The sequence below is a fragment of the Engystomops pustulosus genome, unplaced genomic scaffold (genome assembly GCF_040894005.1).
Source record: "Engystomops pustulosus unplaced genomic scaffold, aEngPut4.maternal MAT_SCAFFOLD_901, whole genome shotgun sequence".
Taxonomy (NCBI): domain Eukaryota; kingdom Metazoa; phylum Chordata; class Amphibia; order Anura; family Leptodactylidae; genus Engystomops; species Engystomops pustulosus.
The window spans coordinates 187-20,061 of record NW_027285780.1 but is presented as its reverse complement, the minus strand read 5'-3'; the positions used below and the strand labels follow the sequence as shown (position 1 = coordinate 20,061).

The 19,875-nt window shown below is 39.7% G+C and overlaps 1 protein-coding gene across 5 annotated transcripts; it reads right to left on the bottom strand.

Moving 5' to 3' along the window:
- Positions 1 to 2,311: 2,311 nt before the first annotated feature.
- Positions 2,312 to 17,919, bottom strand: LOC140112581 (nuclear transcription factor Y subunit alpha). Of its 5 annotated transcripts, none has more exons than XM_072132561.1 (11): positions 16,259 to 17,919; positions 13,125 to 13,227; positions 12,292 to 12,375; positions 11,466 to 11,609; positions 10,363 to 10,494; positions 10,168 to 10,273; positions 9,734 to 9,900; positions 9,482 to 9,655; positions 5,651 to 5,752; positions 4,089 to 4,130; positions 2,312 to 3,967 (listed from the first exon to the last, which is right to left on the bottom strand). In XM_072132561.1, the coding sequence occupies exons 2-10, from the start codon at positions 13,200 to 13,202 to the stop codon at positions 4,113 to 4,115; spliced, it is 1,005 nt and encodes a 334-aa protein (XP_071988662.1). In that variant the 5' UTR covers positions 13,203 to 13,227; positions 16,259 to 17,919; the 3' UTR covers positions 2,312 to 3,967; positions 4,089 to 4,112. The 5 variants fall into 5 exon arrangements, with proteins under 5 accessions (XP_071988662.1, XP_071988663.1, XP_071988664.1 ...); XM_072132562.1 differs by having other exon boundaries at positions 12,295 to 12,375; XM_072132563.1 differs by having other exon boundaries at positions 9,734 to 9,882; positions 16,259 to 17,914.
- Positions 17,920 to 19,875: the final 1,956 nt, after the last annotated feature.

Genomic DNA, 19,875 nt, shown 5'->3' with positions numbered 1-19,875 from the left:
GGGACATTTAACCGTCTCTCTGGTTCTCTCCACTCGTCTACCATGAGACCCTTTAAATTTTCGATAACCGGAAACACCCTCGTTTTCTTCGGTCTCAGTCCCCCGAATAGTTCATCTACCATGGATTTTTCATCATTATGCCACTAGGACAACGGCAATGCAAAAATAATTTTTTTCCCCTTCATTAAGGTTTTATTTTGCAAATTTAGTAAAACATAAGAAAAAAATTCAAGTATGGTATCCCCGTAATCGTATTGACCCACTGAATAAAGATAACATGATTATTAGGCTATACAGTGAACACCAAGAAAAAAAAAGGTAAAAAAATCCAGTACAGAATTGATGCTTTTCTACTCCTGAAAGTTCCTAAATTTCCAACAATAGGGGATACCAACCCCAAAATGGTAGCACTTGAAAAAGCATCTCATCCCAGAAAAAAATGCTGTCAAATGGCCCCAATAACAAAAAAGCTAAAATTATATAGCCTACAAAAGGAGCCAATGAGAAAACCAAAATCCTGGCAGCTGCAGGGCGCTCCTTCCCTTCTGCGCACCCATAAAAGAAGTAAAGGCCACATGTGAAGGGGTCTCTGTACTTGGGAGAAATTTATTTTTTGGAAATGTGTAAATTTTAGGGCTAAACAAACGTATAACAGTCGACATTTCACCCGTTTTCTTTTTTTTGTAAATAAACTCAAAACTTATCAGCCAAAATTTACCACTAAAATTAAGTACAACATGTGAGGAAAAAAACAAACGAACAATCTCCTAATCGCTTTGATAAGTAACAGTGTTCAAAAGTTATAACCATATAAAGCGCCACATGTCGGAATACGAAAAATGGGACTGAGCCTTTAACTATAAACTGGCTACGCCTTTAAGGGGTTAATAGAAATTTTGTTTACACAGGGACAACAAACACACGTCATCGGGTTTATAAAGATTTTATTATTAGCTGGGCAAGGTACACAGTACTTACAAATACAGCTAATTAAAAAAGGAAACAAAAAAGACCATTTGAAGAAAATATCTTATTAAAAAAAAACTATGTACAAATGTTTTGTTAAGTAATAAATTCATAATTTATGTCTGTTTTAACTCTCCAGGCATATACAATGTCAGAAGTATAACATCCCCACATGCAAATTTTACTGTGACATTTTTAATATTTAAAGGAAACCTAGCATGAGGAATCTACCATTAGAAGTAGATCTGATGGTATATTCCACCTGCCTGCCTCTGTCCCAATCTGTCATTTTATAATCATGGAACCTAACATGTTAAAATATTTTAGTAATATGTAAATTAACTGCAGAGGCTACTGGGGCGGTACTAGGTTTCTAGGCGGTACTAGGCGGTACCCAGCCAGGCCAGTAGCCTCTGCAGTTAATTTACATATTACTATAATAGTTTTTTAACAAGTTAGGTTAGGTACCAAGATTATTAAATTACAGATTAGTGCAGAGGCAGGCAGGAGGAATATACCATCAGATCTACTTCTGATAGATTCCTCATGGTAGGTTTCCTTTAAAGAAAACCTGCTGGATTTGACATGTCCCAAGTTGTGTTCAGCAAGTTCCTAGCATAGTTCAATTCATGGCGGCATCAAAGCTAACAACATCAATATATTATTTGAGGCCACTAAAAAAGATACACTTTTCTATAAAACAATGCCTAAACTTCTACAAATGTGATAACTGTGGACCGGAACCTAAATCTGGCACAAGGTTAGATACACATTTTAGCAATTCATAAATGTATACATCAGAAGGCTATTGCACTACAGCTATTGTACAGGTGCAGAGCAGGAACACCACATGGTGGCCCCCTTCAAATGGAGGTGACCGAACGGGAGAAATTAATTGCAATTCCTGGCAGTGCACTAGGATTTGTGATTATTTCAGGGCCTGTATGCCAAAAAAAAAAACACACAAGCCCTGATAGTTTATTTTAGTACCTACTGCCTGCATATCACACTGTATTTTTATGGTGACAGGTTTCCTTTAAGGAACGTTTTTTTCGTGTTTGTTTTTTAAAAACACACACTCCCCTAGAGGTCTCTACCATTCACTGACCAGAACAAATGCTCACATATTCTTTGAAGAAGGTCCAATTTTCAGAATGGCGCCGAATTTCAGTCTATCTTGTAGAACCAATACTGTAATGACAAGATCTAGCTATAAAGCAATGGCATTACCTTAAAGGGGTATTCCCATTTGAGCAAATAAATGTCATTGTTTCTATAATGAAAAGTTATACATTTTTCCAATATACTTTCTGTATCAATTCCTCATGGTTTTCTAGATCTCTGCTTACTGTAGTCTATACAAAAGCTTCTTTGTTTACTTCCAGTGGACAGAAATCTGACCATGGTCACACATGTGCACAGCTCGTTATATAACATAGCTCCGTTTACTCCCTATGATGCTAACAAGCTGTTCACCTGTGAAACCATGATCAGATTTCTGACCACTGGAAGTAAACATAGAAGCTTTTGTATAGAATGAAAGGAAGCAGAGATTTAGAAAACCGCGAGGAATTGATACAGAAAGTATATTGGAATATTGAATAATTTTTCATCATGCAAAGAATAACAATTTGCCGAAATGAAAATACCCCATTAACTTCACCAAAAGGATCCCAAACTGCTATGTTGTAACAAACAGAGAATGTTTGTACTGTGGTACATCTGTAATTATTTTAATCCATCCCCACTTTTGGATCACCTTCTAGGGTTATTAAACTCTTGTAGTGAAAAATGTCAATTCATTACTTAAAAACTGCTCATAGCAAAACTGATCTAGCTGAATATTTAAAAACACACCTTTATGTACAAATTTTCTTGACAGCAAATCAGAACCCCACTGAAGTATATACAGTGCTAGTTGTAATGTAGAAACAAACACCAAAAGACATTTACTAAACACGTATTCATGATAGGATATGGTGATGGTTTCATAAATCAGAGAACTTAAAGGGGTATTCCCATCTAGGCATTTAAATTTATTTTAATTCATTTGCCATATGTAAACATTTCTTTAATTAGATGTTATTAAAAAAAAAAAAAGTTCCTGTCTGAAGATAATTTCTCATAAATGTAGTCATATGGTCGCCGGATACGACATGCGCTATTGAGCTCTGCCTGACCACCCGGCTTCAGCGTTCATTACAACAGGAGGCTGTTCAATATGCAGTAACTCCCGGACATTCTATATACAAAAACTTTTTGTTTCTTTGTGCAATCCCTCCAGCAGAGGTGGCCGTATCCAAGGACACAGTCTTGTTTCTAAGGGACCATATGACTACATTTATGAGAAATTATCTTTACCCAGGAAATTTTTTTTTTTTATGACATCTAATTGAAGAAATGTTTAAATATGGAAGATTAATGAATCTGAATGTGAATGCCCAAACGAAAATAACCCTTAAAGGGACTTAGCTGTTATACCACTAAATGAACAGGATGTGAAATATCCTTTCTGGCATTCCATTTTTTTTTTTACAAAACTCAAGTTTACCCATTTAAAAAAGAGAAGTGCCTCTAAAGACCTATACAAAAAAAAAGTAACCTTTTGCCTGTCAAGAAGTTGCACTTTATCTGCAGCTTGCATTGCTCACATAACCACTCGGCAGAACCAAAAAACATAGTTCTATGTGCTATAGATAGAGGCACCCTCCTCTCAAGACAATTCACAGCTCATTTGCATATGGCTTTAGAGGCATTTATTTTATAGGTAAACGGGTGTTTAAACATAAAAGATGGATATCTGAAGGTCCAGTTATTTTAGTGATGTAAATGCACACTCAAAGCACAGTCCTATTGATTAAAACCTATGTCGAGGAAGGTTATAAATCTGACAAACAATAGAAGTTATAACATCACAGTTCCAGCTTCATCCTTGTTGTGTTAAGGATGCTGCCAGAATAGTTGCATCATTTGTGTAAACGTCTCTTCCCTGAGATGAATCCTGTGGAAATAAATAAGTAAAGAATATAAATAGATGTAAATTAAGTAATAACATACACCTAAAAACAGAAATATAAACCCTTAAAAAAAAAAAAAAAAAAAGAAGAAAGAAAATTTGTTACCGTCATATCGGCTCCATCTTTTGTTTAATGAAACTCCACGTCCTGAATCAAAAGAGGAAATAAATTAGGTTGAGATTTTTCTTCATTTTACTGCATTAATGAGAAATGTGTAAATGATTTGTTAATCCGTATTCAAATACCCCCCATAGTAAAATGATGTGTTTTAAAGTAGGTTCAGTCTCCTCCGCTTTCTGGAAACATAATCACCCTTTAATCACCAGGTAGTTATACCATTAGGGGTGGACATCCAATATTCCATTGTCTAAAAGTATAACCAATTTTTTCAACCAAAAAAGTGCTGACAGCTGCTACACAAAATATTATGGCTGTGACGGCCGGCTGTATTATTGCAGCGGTGGCTGGCGTCACAATCTGTGACGTCACAGACTCTGACGCCAGCCAACGCTGCTATAATACAGGCTATACACAGGGGCAGAGGGCTCACTATATAATGGGGCTGGTTATATACTGGTGGCAAGGGTCTGAAAAGCTATATACTGGGGGGAGGCTGTGACCAAAGCCTTTCCCACCCTAAACTTATACTCGAGTTAAAAATAGGAGCCTTGGCTTATACGGTATATACACACGTGGGGCATGTAAACACATTTGTGGATTGCAACCAATTACTGCATGGCTTTTGTTTTAGCAAATTTTGGGAGTGTAAACCTGCGTAAACCTATGCTTTGGTGCAAGTTTAATGTGAAAATGTAGGTTTTCATGCATTTTTTCAATAATTTACTATAATATCGAATATATAGGTTTTAGGGGTACCTTTACTTTTAAATGTGTTAAATCGATAGATTTTTCAGGTTGTGACAATCTTAAAATTTCTAGATTAAATAGCTGATTTTCTGATTATTTATTCATGTGAACATAGGACTATGAGGTATCTACGAACTCTATACAGGCAGTCCCCGGGTTACATACAAGATAGGGTCTGGAGGTTTGTTCTTAAGTTGAATTTGTATGTAAGTCGAAACTGTATATTTTATAATGGAAGTTGTAGACAATTTTTTTTCTTTTGCCCCAGTGACAATTGGAGTTTCAAAATTTTTGGTGTAATTGGACCAAGAATTATCAATAAAGCTTCATTACAGACACCTTACAGCTGATCATTGCAGTCTGGGACTATAGTAAAGCATCCAGAGAGCTTCACCAGAGGTCACAGTGGGCAGAGGGGTCCGTCTGTAACTATGGGTTGTCTGTAAGTCGGGTGTCCTTAAGTAGGGGACCGCCTGTACATGTTCAACTAAATTTAGGTCTAAAGATAAATATTTTTTGTTGGGGGCACATTTATTACATTAAATTCAATTTTTATGCATTTTGCATAAAGGTTGACTTGATGTCAAAATTAAAAAACTGCTCTGGCCAATAACGCGTCAAAACACCTGGTAGGGAAAGGGTTAAAGTATAAAGGCCAACAGGACACTTATTTAGCCTCTCCAATTAGGCCTGTAATTGATGTATGCAGAGAAGCTTTCTAGGTGCTTTTAGCAAATAGGCACTTCAAAGGAGGTATGAATCCGCACTTTATGACAAGCATTTACCCAATTAGCGTTTACCTGCAGGTGATGACCTTCTTTTTCTTTTGGGGAGAAGAAACGTCCTCCATCTCCCCTCTTCCTGGCCATAGCATGACGATGACGAGATTCGTGCAAATATTTCTAGAAGAAAAAAAAAATATATTTTTTAAGTGCCTTGAAAATAAAAAACATTTTCATCAGCCACATCAACCCCTTGAACTAATCTTGAAAAAAGTGAACACATCTAGTCTCTTTCATACTGTTTAAAAGTAATCTCCTCTTAATATGAAGCGGTTTACAACTGGATTTCATGTGAGGATAAGGAATTATATATTTCTCAATTAAATGTGTTTTCTGTAGTGTACCACTTGTGAAATTATTCTGGCCTTGGGCACTTCCATATCATTTGGTAGTATTTAAAGAGATAAGAATTTGAGGCATGAATTTTGGAGGATGATTGATGGATGATGGAGCAAGATTCCATTCTATTCTATTTACAAAGGGGGACTTGACAGTGATATCTCCTATTTTTTCTCCTGTTTCTGCCAATTTATAGAACCACTGGCTATTTACCAGCAATATTCTTAGATTTAAAAAAAACTTCAGAAAGTAAATTCCTGATGGTAGATTTCCTTTAATCAAACTCTTGTATGCAGCCATTACTGAAAGAACTTTAATGCTTTCCTTACGCAAATTAATTGCAGGGGCTGCTGGGGGCGGGGAGCGCTGTAGCCTCAGACAGCTCCAGGGGCAAAGGCTACTCCACACCCCCACATTCCCGCTCCTCAAGTCCTCTTCATGGTGTACCTGTTTCGCTGCCAGAGGCCTGCCTCCGTCAGACGAATCAGAGCTACCTGAGCTGAGTGGGTTTGATGAGAAAAAACAATTATAAAATTCAGGATAATGAGTCTGTCGCTCCTTTGCTTGTCTCAGCGCTTCTCTTCTTACACTGGTCAAGAGAATGATGTAATCACTGACAGGCAGAAGTAATCAATCCCCCAGCTGCTGTGTATGAATGATCCAGCTCAAGTTGATTATTCCTGTCTGGAATAGTGTAGACATCTGATATAATGTGTTAATGTACAGCAAGAAGCATGCAATCCAGCTTTCCTAAGGAACTGAAAGTCATAATAGTTTTTTCAGCAAAACCACTCAACTCAGGGATTAAACAAGATATGATTCTGCATAAATGTAGCTACAGCATTCTCAAAGCATGTTTGGTTCATAATGCATGAAATCAAATGGTAGAATTCCTTTAACTTCCTTATATACATTTGGCATGGCAATATTTTTGTATTACAATTGTTTAACCCCTACGGGACACAGCATCTTTTGGCCTAAAGGACGCGGACCCATTTTTCAAATCTGCCCTGTGTCACTATAAGTGGTTATAGCGTGGGAATGCTATGAGATATCCAGGGGATTTTGAGATTGTTTTCTCGTGACACATTGTACTTCAAATTAGTTTAAAAATTTGGATGAAATCTTTTGCGTTTAGTTATGAAAAAAAACAAAATTTGGCAAAAAATTGGAAAAATTCTATATTTTCAACGTTCTAAATTCTCTACTTTTGATGCAGATAGTCATAGCACCCAAATAAATTCATAACTTACATTTCCCAAATGTCTGCTTTATGTTGGCATGGTTTTTTTAAGATTCCACATATTTTACTAGAATGTTCTGAGGCTCTGAATTTAGGTATCATTTTTCACATTTTTTGTAAAATCACCAAAACCCGTATTTAGATGGACCTGCTCAACTTCTAATTGACACTGAGAGGCCTAAATAATAGCTAGACTCATAAATTACCCCATTGTGGAAACTACACCCCTCAACGTATGAAAAACCACTTTTAAGAAGTTTGTTAACCCTTTAGGTGTTTTATAGGGGTTAAAACAAAACGGAGGTGCAGTCTGAAAATTGTAATATTTTTTCACAATACACTCATTTTGGGTGGAAAATTAAACATATACAATGGATTAAATGAAAAAAGGCTCCACAAAGTTTGATACCCAATTTCTCCCGAGTACACCGATACCCTATATGTGGTGGTAACCTGCTGTATGGGTGCACGGCTGGGCATAGGAGGGAAGGAGGCGTCATCCAGATCCAATTTGCTATGTCACATTGTACAGGCTATAATTTTTTTCTTTTTTTATTGAGGACCTATAGGGGCTTATTTCTTTTGCCACATGAGATGCACTTTTCTGGTACATAATTTTGGGGCATCTATAGCTAATAGGTGAGATTTAATTAAAGCTTTGTTGGTCGAGGAAATGAAAATCGTCAATTTTTAGGAACATTTTTATGTGTTTTTTTTTTGGCCGTTAACCATACCATAAAAATAGTTTATTATTTTTATTCTATGGGTCGCCACGATTACAAAAATACTTCATTTATATATATTTTTTATTTTTTTCCATTTTTACTGAATAAAAAGTAATTTGGCAAAATTGTTGTTAATTTTAGCATCACCGTCTTTCATATGCATAACTTTTTTATTTTTCACCTCACAAATCTGTTTAAGGGCTTATTTTTTGCGAGAAGGATTGTTCTTTTTAGTGGTCTTATTTTAGATTGCGTAACTTTTTTAAATCACTTTTTAGAGCATTTTTAAAGGGCATTAATAAAAAATCATCTTTTTTTCAGAGAGAGTTTTTTGAGGTTGTTTTTTACGGGGTTCACTCTGCGGGTCTAATAACGATTTTGTTTTATTATGCAGATTGTTACGGACGCAGGGATACCAAATATGTGGGGGTTTTGTGTATTTTATTCAATTGTACTGAATAAAAACTAATTTGGAGAAAATCGTATTCATTTTAGCATCACCATCTTTTCATATGCATAACTTTTTTATTTTTTGGCAGATAAATCTTGTTAGGGGCTTATTTTTTGCGAGAACAGTTGTTCTTTTTAGTGGGCTTATTTTAGAGTGCATAAAATTTTTTAAATCACTTTTTAGAGCATTTTTTATAGGGTATTAATTAAAAATTATCTTTTTTTCGGAACGTTTTTTGCGTTTTTTTCCTCCGGCGTTTACCGTGCGGGTCCAGTAATGATTCTGTTTTATTATGCAGATTGTTACGGACACGGCAATACCAAACATGCGGGGGTTTTTTGTGTTTTTATGTTTTTTATACTTTATTAAGTGTTTTTATGGGAAAGTGACATTTTAGGGGCTTATATTTTTATGTATTTATTTTTTATTTATTATAATGTGTAGTGTTAAGTGTTTTTGCATAATTTTACTTCTACATACTTGAACTTAAACCAGTGATACTCTGATCACTGGTTTAAGTTCAATACACTGCTCTACAATACTATTTTATTGTAGAGCAGTGTAAACTGTCTGAGCAAGCTTGCGCATGCTCAGACAGTTTACAGCCAGACCCGGAAGGGTTCTGGCTGCCATGGAAACCGGGCAGCTCCGGGGCACATGCCAGTCCTCGGAGCTGCCCAGGAGAGGATCGGATCCCCCGGTAAGCGGCACGGGGGATCCGATCCATAGGGGGAAGACCCTTACACGCCGCGGTCATGCTTGACCGCGGCGTGTAAGGGGTTAACACCCGCGATCGGAGTCGGCTCCGATCGCGGGTGTTAGCGCAGGCTGTCAGCTGTACTAGACAGCTGACAGCCGCTGCTTCTGGTACCGGCTCCGTTCGTGAGCCGGTGCCAGAAGCAGGACGTTATAGTGCGTCCTGGTGCGCTAAGTATCTAGCCACCGGGACGTACTATAACGTCCTGGTGCGCCTAGGGGTTAACAAATAATTCAGATTTTGTTTTGTTTTTCTTTTATAAAACTCTCTTATACACAATTTCTGTAATGTCAATGACATCCATTGACATCTTCCGCACAATTGTGATACCCACTCTTCTCTCTTTAGGGATTTTGCCCTCAGCTTCCAATTTGGCTCGTGCCTGGCGCCTCTTCAAAATTCGATGATATTGCTTAGCATTTACATATAAGGGTTCCTCTTCCAGCATCTCAGCTCCTGGCAGGGGAATTCTTTGCAGAGCAGGCACAGAACCAGCACCAGGAACCATCTAAATAAGCAGAATAGTTATTTCATAAGCTGGAGAGACACAAAGAAAGCAAAATAACAAAAACATCCTGGTACTTACCATAACCATGCCCCCAGAGTTCATCACATTTCCCGTTACGGGCAACGTCACTGTCACTGTCCCCTGGTTGCTATTTGTTGTAGTGGTGTTTCCTCCAGCTTGCACAATCTGAGCTCCTGCCAAGCTGGCAGCTGGTATAGTAATCATTCCTGTAACAGGGACTGTCACTTTAGGAAATAACGTAAAACAGGAAACAGAGGGACAGAAAAAGGGGAGGTCATATAATTAATTCCTGGGAACTTCTAGTGTTCACCATGGACAAGCAGACTAGCATGGATGGCACATTTTGCGAACAAGAAACAAAAGCTGAGAACAAAAAATTGAATTGGCATGGTTAGGAAAGTAAAGGCCTCATTTATGGTGAAAGATGAAAGTCCTAAAGCAGGGGTGGAACATCCAGCTGCTTAGATTGTTATCATTTATATATGATTTACCTTGCTGAAGAATTGTACCATCTGCATTTACTGGCTGGTAAACAATGGTTTGTCCTTCTGCCGTTTGTGCAACCTGTTGACCCTGAACAGCTATTTGTTGCTGACTCTGGAATGACAGAAGAGTAACTAAAGGTCACATAAAAGCCAAACATCAAATTCAAAAGTTGCCAGCAGCTCCAATGATAGATTCCATACCTGACTCTGTCCAGCAGTAACTGCAGTCTGTGGTTGTTGAATGATTATTTGTTGCGGCTGACCCTGCTGAGCTTGCACCTGCACCGCCTGTCCTCCTTGGATCTGAATCTGCCCAGGCTGCACCAGCTGTATCTTTAGAAAAATCATAAAAAACATATTTTAATATACAATTAAAGGGGAAATAGATACTTGTCATGGCAGTTTTACAACTTGAAAGACTAAAAATTTTATGCATATTAATCCCCTAACGACCGGCGTCGTAATAGTACAGCGCGCGTCGGGTGCATGGAGAGGGCTCAGGAGCTGAGCCCTCTCCATAGCCGGTAAGTCTTTGCTGCATATTGCAGCAAAGGCTTACCGGTAACAACCGCCATCGGTAATGGGTTCAAAAAGATTGCGGCGATCGTCACTCCCTGTGACGTCATCTGGGAGGGGCAATTGGTCGCCATGACAGCCTTGTTTGAAACATTTCATTAGAATGTGCGATTTGCACATTGTAATGAATGAGAAGAAAAATCCCTACTGTAGTACGGCAGTATATAGTAAGATCGATCAGACAACCAAGATTTAAAGTACCTTAGGGGGTCTGAAAAATAATAAAAGTTCATTTTAAATTTTAAAGTTAAATCCTACTTGTGCAATTAAAGGGATCCTGTCCATCAAATTAACCCACCCAAAATAAATATTTGATTAAAAAGCATTGCTGTTATCTCCATGGCTGTAGCGTTAAAAATCAGTTTGTTAACTTGTATGCGACTCAACTGACTCCAATGACAATAATGGAGTATTGCATATTCATTTTCCCTGCACTGCCTTGCCTTCCGGTTCCTGATAGACAGGTCTCATTGCTACATTGCAATCGGCAACCAGAACCCGGTGTCTTGCATTGTTTTAGTGAAAGATACTGGGTTCTGGTTTGCGTTCGCATGCGTTTCCATAGAAACTTATATGCGATAGAGCCAAGGGCCCCCTTGCGTACCCTCGTTTATAAATGCAGCACTAGTGGTACGGGTGACCACACTCTAAGTTAGTTATCAAACATCAGTTATTCAAACATTTTTTTTTTTGCACAAAGCTTAATTTTTAGTACACAAGATAAACACCTGCTGAAGTCCTTGGGATCCAGTAACAGGAACTTGCATAAGGGTTTGGCCTTGTCCACCCATTGCCTGTACCATAATTGGTTGACCAGTAGAAGTAATCAGTTGCCCCCCACTGACTTGTACCATTAGTGGCTGGCCTTGCACCTGAAAGGAGGGAGTAAACATGTGTTACACATGGAAAGTAACTAATTATTGCAAATAACAGAATATAGGATACAATATGCTGTACTTTGTTATATCAGTTATGTAAATAGCATTAGGCTTTACTGCAACAATTAAAGTACATCTACCACTAGGAGGAAGGTTTGTAAACCAAGCAAACTGACATACTGGTGTGTGCCCCCTCTGGCAAGATCTGCTCATCATTTAGCTTCTTATGCCCCTGCTGTGCTTGTTTACAAACCTTCATCAACGTGGTAGATGCCCTTTAACGTCCTTTTCATCAATCCACCCACCATTAAAAGTGATGTCTCTGGGAACAGAACTGTAAGTGATTTGAGAAGCCAAAAATACCTTTATGCTATTATATGTTTTCGAACAAGTTTATCTTGATTTCTATTCTCCAGTGACAGGGTACTTTAGCCCATACATAACAGGAACATTACAAAGCACTGAAAAAGGAATGCTATAATAAAATGGGAAGTAAATTGAGTCATGCATGTTCAAAAAACAAGAGAGTCTTGCAAACTAAGCTGACTTTTATGTGCAATTTCATGCATGAGACCACTGAATAATAAATATAAAGACAATATGGTCATGCATATACACCAGACAGAGGAAGCAATGACAAACTGCATGAATCGCTCATGCATTCGTCAGACACAACTACCTGGAGGGTCTGTACTTGCTGCCCAGAGGCTGCTCCCACTTGAGCCTCGGTCTGTAACTGGACAGCAGTAACTGCACCCGGCTAAGAGAACAGAAAGGAAAAAGAAGAAATAGCCTGACTGTAACAATGCATCAAGGGTCAAGTATGGAAAGAGAGACATCTTTCTACCATAATTCACTGATATCTTTCCTACAGTTATGTGACAATCATAATCCAGATGATTAAGTGATCTATGGTATTAAATAGGGAGAAGCAACAACTTAGAAAGTATAAAAGGGGACCCCCGTTCTCGGATCTTGAGAAAGGGGGTCCGTTGTATCCCCAGTTGAGCTCAGGATGAAGAATGCAGCCGGTTGTGCATCCAGTGGATCGGGACTAACTTGCTATGACTGAAGAACCCCTTGAATCTAAATGAAAAAAGCCAACAAAACGATGGTGGAACTCCTTTTTAGTGATTGCTCTAGCAAAAAAGAAAATTAAGCAAATTAAACGATCTTTCACACATGGATCTCATGGATTATTCAGACTATAGTTTATGAATGTCCATAAAAAAACTGATGCCATATTGATGCAAATAGATTTGGTTTTCCATATATCTTAAAAGGTGTTACCTGTCCATGAATGTGTCACAAAGCATTTTTTTAAATTTAGAGTGCTAAACAATTAAGTGAAAAACAAGCCCTCCATTTGTTTTCAATGGTGATTAAAAAAAATAAATAAAATAAACTTTGCATGTATTTTTAAGAATGCAAAATAATAGTAGTGAAAGAGAACCAGAAAAAGTTAAGCTAGTAAAAGTTAAACACAAACATCATACAACATGTACAAACCTGCTGCTGCTGGATCTGCCCAGCCTGGACCACAATCTGTTCTGGAGAGCCATTGCTGCTTGTCGTGTATTGTTCCATCTGCAGTCCTGCGGTTTACAAATATCTAACCATAAAAAAGAAAAACTGTAAATACACACATAGAACTTCAGTATGACACTAATAATCCGTCAACATCAGGGCCAGAGGTCGCACTAACATTTTTCCAGAAGGGTAATAATACTCCTCTCACAATTTTTGAGGAGTATTTTTAACCCAGGAGGAGTACAAAATTTTCACTAATAAATGTATACAGGTGGTCCCCTACTTAAGAACACTCGACTTACATACAAGCCCTAGTTACAAACGGACCACTGGATGTTGGTAATTTATTGTACTTTAGGCCTAGGCTACAATGATCAGCTGTAACAGTTATCACAGGTGTCTGTAATGAAGATTTAGTGTTCATATTGATTCTTATGACAACACAACATTTTTAAAATCCAATTGTCACAGAGACCAAAAAAGTTCTGGCTGGGGTTACAATGATAAAATATACAGTTCCGACTTACATACAAATTCAACTTAAGAACAAACCTACAGACCCTATCTTGTATGTAACCCGGGGACTGCCTGTAACTCCCAGGCGTATATATAGTGTTAAGAGACGTCTATTAATACAAGGAAAAAGTTACAGCTCCTGTTTTCTATGCTTAAACGAGTTTTCCCACAAATTCAAGTTAGGCCCTATCCACAGAATACGGTCTAATTTGAATTCTTGAGAAAACCCCTTTAGGGCGCATTCACGCCTTTTTTAAATGCACTTTTGACACATCCAAAGGCTTCACATGTTGAAGTAACATTGCGTTTTAGCAAATGCAATCAAGGTTGAAGCCTTTGGAATGCGTCAAAAACTACCGTATATGCCGGCGTATAAGACGACTGGGCGTATAAGACGACCCCCAACTTCTGCCCTAAAAATATAGAATTTGGTATATACTCACTGTATAAGACTTCCCCTCTCCCAAATGAAAAAAAGTCTGCTTAAAACTTTGCAAAACAAACAAGAGAGCAAGTGCCTGGTGATCATAACTGTAAGCTGCGATATTAATGAAGATCCGACATGCTTCTGTAAGTGCCGCCTGTGACCCCCAGCTCTGTGACGCCGACCGCTGTGACAGGGCGGCTGCATTAGCATACAGCGCGCCGCCCCGTCAGCGCGTACTAAGCCTCTTCTAATGACTGTGAGAGGCGGACTGCCGCGCATGCGCTGCGGTCCCAGGAAGCGGCTCTCTGCGCGCTGACGGGGTAAAAAAAAACCTCACACAGTGCGGCCCCCGTATATCCGGCGTATAAGACGACCCCCCACTGTAGCCATTATTTTAAGGGGTTAAAAAGTAGTCTTATACGCCAGTATATACAGTAATCAAAAAATGCAAAGCATCATGTGAACGCGCCCTCAAATAGCAAGTATGTATTAAACAAGTGCTCAACATTTGCCTAATTACATTGATGTCAACATTATGTTAACAAAACACATGCATCAATGCTATTTTATTGCATGTGTTTTGTAAACGAAATGCTGACAGCAATGTAAATAGGCAAATCTCTTCTCAGCTGTAGTGATACGTTTGAAAACGTAGGTAATAACCTCACCCTTAGGCTACATTCACACTACCATATGGGGGGACTTATGTACAACCGCAAGCTTGTAGCTGTACATATGTCCCCAATAGATGGCGGCACGGAGTGATACCGCTCCGTACACAGGAAAATGACATGTCTTTCCCTGTGTTATGGCCAGTACCCAATGCAATTCAATGGAGAGGGGAGGGGGTCACTCCTTCCTCCTCTCCATGGCACGGAACGCAAGCCTGCCCGGCTACGGCCTGGCAGGCATACGTTTGTGTGAATGCAGCCTTATTGTTGACAGAGTGGACTATTGAATAAATTCAATTATTTTATTAATTTTCTGCGGTTTGGGAACATAACTTTTTTTTTTACAGGGGCACATTTAGGGAGGAACACATAATATATGTGTTCCCTGCTTTTCTTTAATATAGATCACAGATAACAGTGATCTAATGGCAAGAGCCCATTGGATCACTGTCATCAGTGATCTGTACACAGAGACATGCAGAGAGGATGCATACAGCACCTTCCCTGCAGCCTATCACTGTATAGGGGGCTGCTGTGACAGGAGACTGATAATAATCTGACCCCTTTCACAGTATACGATTGGGCTGTCACATAGACCACCACTTGCTCCGCTCCTCCATCTCTCACCTGTCTCTCCGCACCCCACGGGAGAGGCTCAGACTGTGAGCAGGAAGTCCCTCCCTGTCCTGCCTCCAGTCACTCAGCGCTGCGATCCTGCAAAATATTCTCTGCCGGCGCCGTCACTGCTTGGAAGCGGCAGCTCACAGGTGATTTTTTGGGGGGAGTAAATCATCCTCTAAACGCGTCTATGACGCGTGTACAGGCGTTATTGCAACCTCTGATCAGGGCCATTTCATCATACTGTCTAAGGCTGCATTCACACGACAATGTGCCCGGCGTACTGTAGCTAATCCCCCGCCCCCCTAGAGATATATGGTGCAAGGCACCGTATTACAGGGAAGGATAGGAGACGTCCTATCTTTCTCCCGTCTGCGGAATGGTGCCACACGTGTGTACTGCTCCCGTACGGTGCCGTGCGCCCATTGACCTCTACGTATATATGTGCCCCCATATGGCCATGTGAATGTAGCCTAAGGGATGGCAACTTGCATGAATATATGCCACCGAGGAGTTGTCATAAGGCACTTATATATGTCTTATGGGTTTTTACCTACTTAGGGGATTTGTTCCAAGTTTTTAAGTTAACCTCTTTCCACAGGCAAGTTGTGATCCGGCAATTGGGGGGTCCAGAGGCAACACAACATAACATGTTCTGGATATGGGATCTATCAGTGATAGCCGAGTACTGTGAATGGCTACTTCCTTCAACCCACACAACTGAATGCAGCAGCAGGGCGTATATTCATCCTGCCATTCCACACATTACAGAGAACAGAACCCCCATCCTCCAGATCGTCCATCCTGTGGTTAGGTGATAAAACTTAAAAACTTGGTATTAACCAAACATAAATAAATCTCCAGAGCTATAATATGCTTACTGGAGTTAACATCCGCATTGTGCCTTCAGTTCTTCTTTTGTTCCATCAGAAGAAAAAAAGAAACCATAAGTTAAAACACCCATTGATTTCTAAGGTGTAAAATAATTGAAAATAATCCCGCACACCCATAAATATGGTCGAATATAGAGAATGCTCTATCTCTTTGCAGCTACGGAACAGTACATTGAGCACACCTTGAGCTCACCGGACCATTCCGTCCATCGGACCATATAACCCCCTCATGGTCCTGTGATTCCGGCCTGTGTGTGGAAGACACACACTGCTGCAAAACTGACCGAAGCTTTGATCCTCCTATTTAGTCCAATACCAGATATGTTTAGGGAAGTAGATAATTTTTAATTGATGGATGGTGATATCAACTTTCTGTTTGGGGCACATTAGTATATGGGAGGGGGGAAACTTTTCAAGATGGGAGTTGACCATGGCGGCCATTTTGGATCCAATTATTTTTTTCCAATGGGAAGAGGGTCATGTAACACATCAACCTTATTGAGAATTTCACAAGGTAAACATGGTGTGTTTGGTTTTAATGTAACTTTATTCTTTCAGGAGTTATTTACAAGTTTATCTCCAATTATAAAATGTGTTCAAAGTGCTGCCCATTGTGTCGGATTGTCAATGCATCTCTCTTCTCCCACTTTTGACACACTGACAGCAACACCACAAAATAAATGCTAGCACGGGCTTCCTGTATCCGTTGTTTCAGATGCTGCACATCTCGTATCTTCACAGCATAGACAAGTGCCTTCAGATGACCCCCAAAGGTCCGAGCCTCTCTACATGAACAGTTCACTGGAAAGAGGATTGGTAGTGGTCCAGATAGTGGTACACCGAGGTCTCCCGATCTGACCCCCTTATACTTTAAAAAGTCCGCCATGGTCAACACCATTCTTGAAGCGCCCCCCCATATACTAATGTGCCACAAACATAATTGGTATCACCAACAATTTCCATGTTATTTGAGTGTATCTTTAGAACAGGGACAGTATTCACAGATCCAGGCATGGTGGTCTTATATTTGTTATCCATGGCTTGTTTCTTTCTAAAAATCAAGTTTTTAAATTATGAGTCTAAAGAGCTCCTGCACAATGTAACAGCCTGTGAATCTGAATTTCACAAATATAATTCCAACCTGTTTTTATCAGTCCTAGTGCTATCCTAGTCCTACAATTTTGGTTTAACCTGGATACAACCGTAAATGGTCGGATTCTTCTCATGAATAGCTTCTCACATCTGCACACTGCAGTACTCTTATAAGACCAGCTCAGATACAGGCACTTCCTGCCAGCAAGCAGCATTGTGCAGAAACTTACTCTACAAGCTACAGACTAGTTAAATGTCTGTGTATTATAGGTGAGTTAGTAGAGATGAGAGCGCATTTTAAGAAGCTAAATAAAAGTGTTTATCAAGGATGCAGAACCCGCGGCCCACAGAGACTTAGGTTGCGGCCCCACCCTGCTGCCTGCTTCCAGGGCAGCAGCAAGGCTGCAATTTTTGCTGCGATTTGCAAGGATGAAATAAAAAGTGTGCAGAAAGCACACAGGATTGTGCTGCGGGACCTTACAGCCGGCTGGCTGAAGGACCTGTGATGATATAATCATCACATGATGCTCCGGCATTTCTATACAGCACGGGGGACTAGACATAGGGGGGTTTGCTTTTTGAGAAGAGGGAAGCAGACAGAGGGGGGGGGCTACCTTTGTGAGGAATGAAACAAGGCTAGCTGTCTGTGGAGGGCAAGGGGAGACAGCAGTATTAGTTATATTCCTGTACATAGGGGGCAGTATTATGGTAGTCATATTTTGGTACATGTGGTTAGTATTATAGCAGTTATATTCTTGTACATAGATGGTGGTATTATAGAAGTTATATTCTTTTCACTTCAGGCAGAAAAAGGCTAGAAGCACCATATGCTGCAGACAATAGGTATGAATACCTTGCTGGCTGCAGGTAAGGCAAGTTACTGGTCTGGTCTAGTATAGCAAGTTATCAACATTTATTACCTTCTGCATGGGTTCAGGCAATTTCCATCATCATTATTATTATTATCATCCTGTTAATGCACTGTATTGTAGTCTGCTCTGGGGTCTATGTTACTTATTGTAAACATACACTATTACGCAGTAGTGGTTTCTGGGGGTATTTTCTCTGTACTGTGGTTTTTGGCAGATCTAGAGTTGTGGCTAATAGTGCGGCCCCCTGAAGGGTAGCCATATGACAATGCCTCAGACTGAAAAAGGTTGTGCACCTCTGGTGTAAATAAACCCTGTACTTGAATACTCTAAGCATATTGTCAGCACAACATCTCATAGCACAGATGGATCATGTAGGGTCTGGTCAGAGAGTCCCTGCCCACACACTGTAATTTTACAATCTCCATCACTAATTTATAGGATAAAACTGAGTAAAATTGGACAGTAAGGATGATAAAATTATCTTTATTGTGTAAACATCACTAGGGAATTAAAATTTAAGAACTTTTTTCACGCGCAAACCATTTAATGTTTAAAGTGCTGGCAAAAAATGCGAGTTGGCCCCAAGTGGAAATTTTGTTGAAAATGTAAATTTTTTGTGTGGCCATCATTATTCTCTAGTGCTGCCTTAAAGGGGACCTGTCAGGCGATTAAAACCCTATAGCATCACTTACTAAAGTAAGCAGCTCCCTAGCTCTCCCGCAGTTAAAGCTAGAGATTGAACAATGCTCAGAACATACGGATAAGCTAGGAAACAATCCACTAAGTAGCTGTCCTAGCTTACAGCGATCCGGCTTATTCATGAGGGGGCGATCCGAGGAAGCGGTGACTGCTGCATCGGCCAGCAGTCACCGCCAGCATCAGGTGTGGGAGTGGCGGACCAGGGGAGAACCTGAAGAGAGGGGAGAACCTCGGACCACCTGCCCCTGAATACGCCGGACGCTTGCTAGCTCTAACGATCAGAATGCTTCTTAGTGGGTTGTTTCCCAGCTAATCGCTATGTTCTGATAAAGTTAGAGATTTAACAATGCTCAAACTAGGGGAGGACTGGGCAGCTGCTTACTTTAATAAGTGCTGCAAGAGAGTATTAATCGCCTGACATGTCCTCTAACTCTTCATGGACTTCACTAGAGCTTCACAGGTTGCCACTGGAATCCTCTTCCACTCCTTCATGATGACATTAAGAAGCTATTATTAGAGAACTTGTGCTCTGTAAGTTTCCATTTGAGGATGCCCCACAGATGCTCAATAGCGTTTAGGTCTGGAGACATTTTAGTACAATCAACCATCTTCACCCTCAAGCTTCTTTAGCAAGGTGTGTTTGGGGTGGATATTATGTTAGAATACTTGTGACTTTTGATAATGTTACCATTTTGAAGACTTCATGGACTTTTTATGTTTTACAAAATTACATCAACTATGGGCTATTTTCAGTTACGGTGTTAAATGCCAGGAATAACCATTATTATATCTGCAGTAATAAAAGATCCAAGCAGCATTATCAAAACACACAATGCGTAAACAAAATATAAAGCGGGTACACACCTATGAGGGCCGTGCATCAGGTCCTTCAGTTATAGAGACGAATGGGGGGAAAAAAAGGCAGCACACCATAGATTGTAG

Bases quoted from the DNA above. Each gene is read 5' to 3' on its own strand.
- LOC140112581 (XM_072132561.1), bottom strand. From the start codon at position 13,202: ATGGAACAATACACGACAAGCAGCAATGGCTCTCCAGAACAGATTGTG. The intron at 10,495-11,465 runs GTGTTTATCTTG...ATTTTTCTAAAG, and splicing joins GATCCCAAGGACTTCAGCAG to ATACAGCTGGTGCAGCCTGG. The intron at 9,901-10,167 runs GTAAATCATATA...TATTTCCTAAAG, and splicing joins TGGTACAATTCTTCAGCAAG to TGACAGTCCCTGTTACAGGA.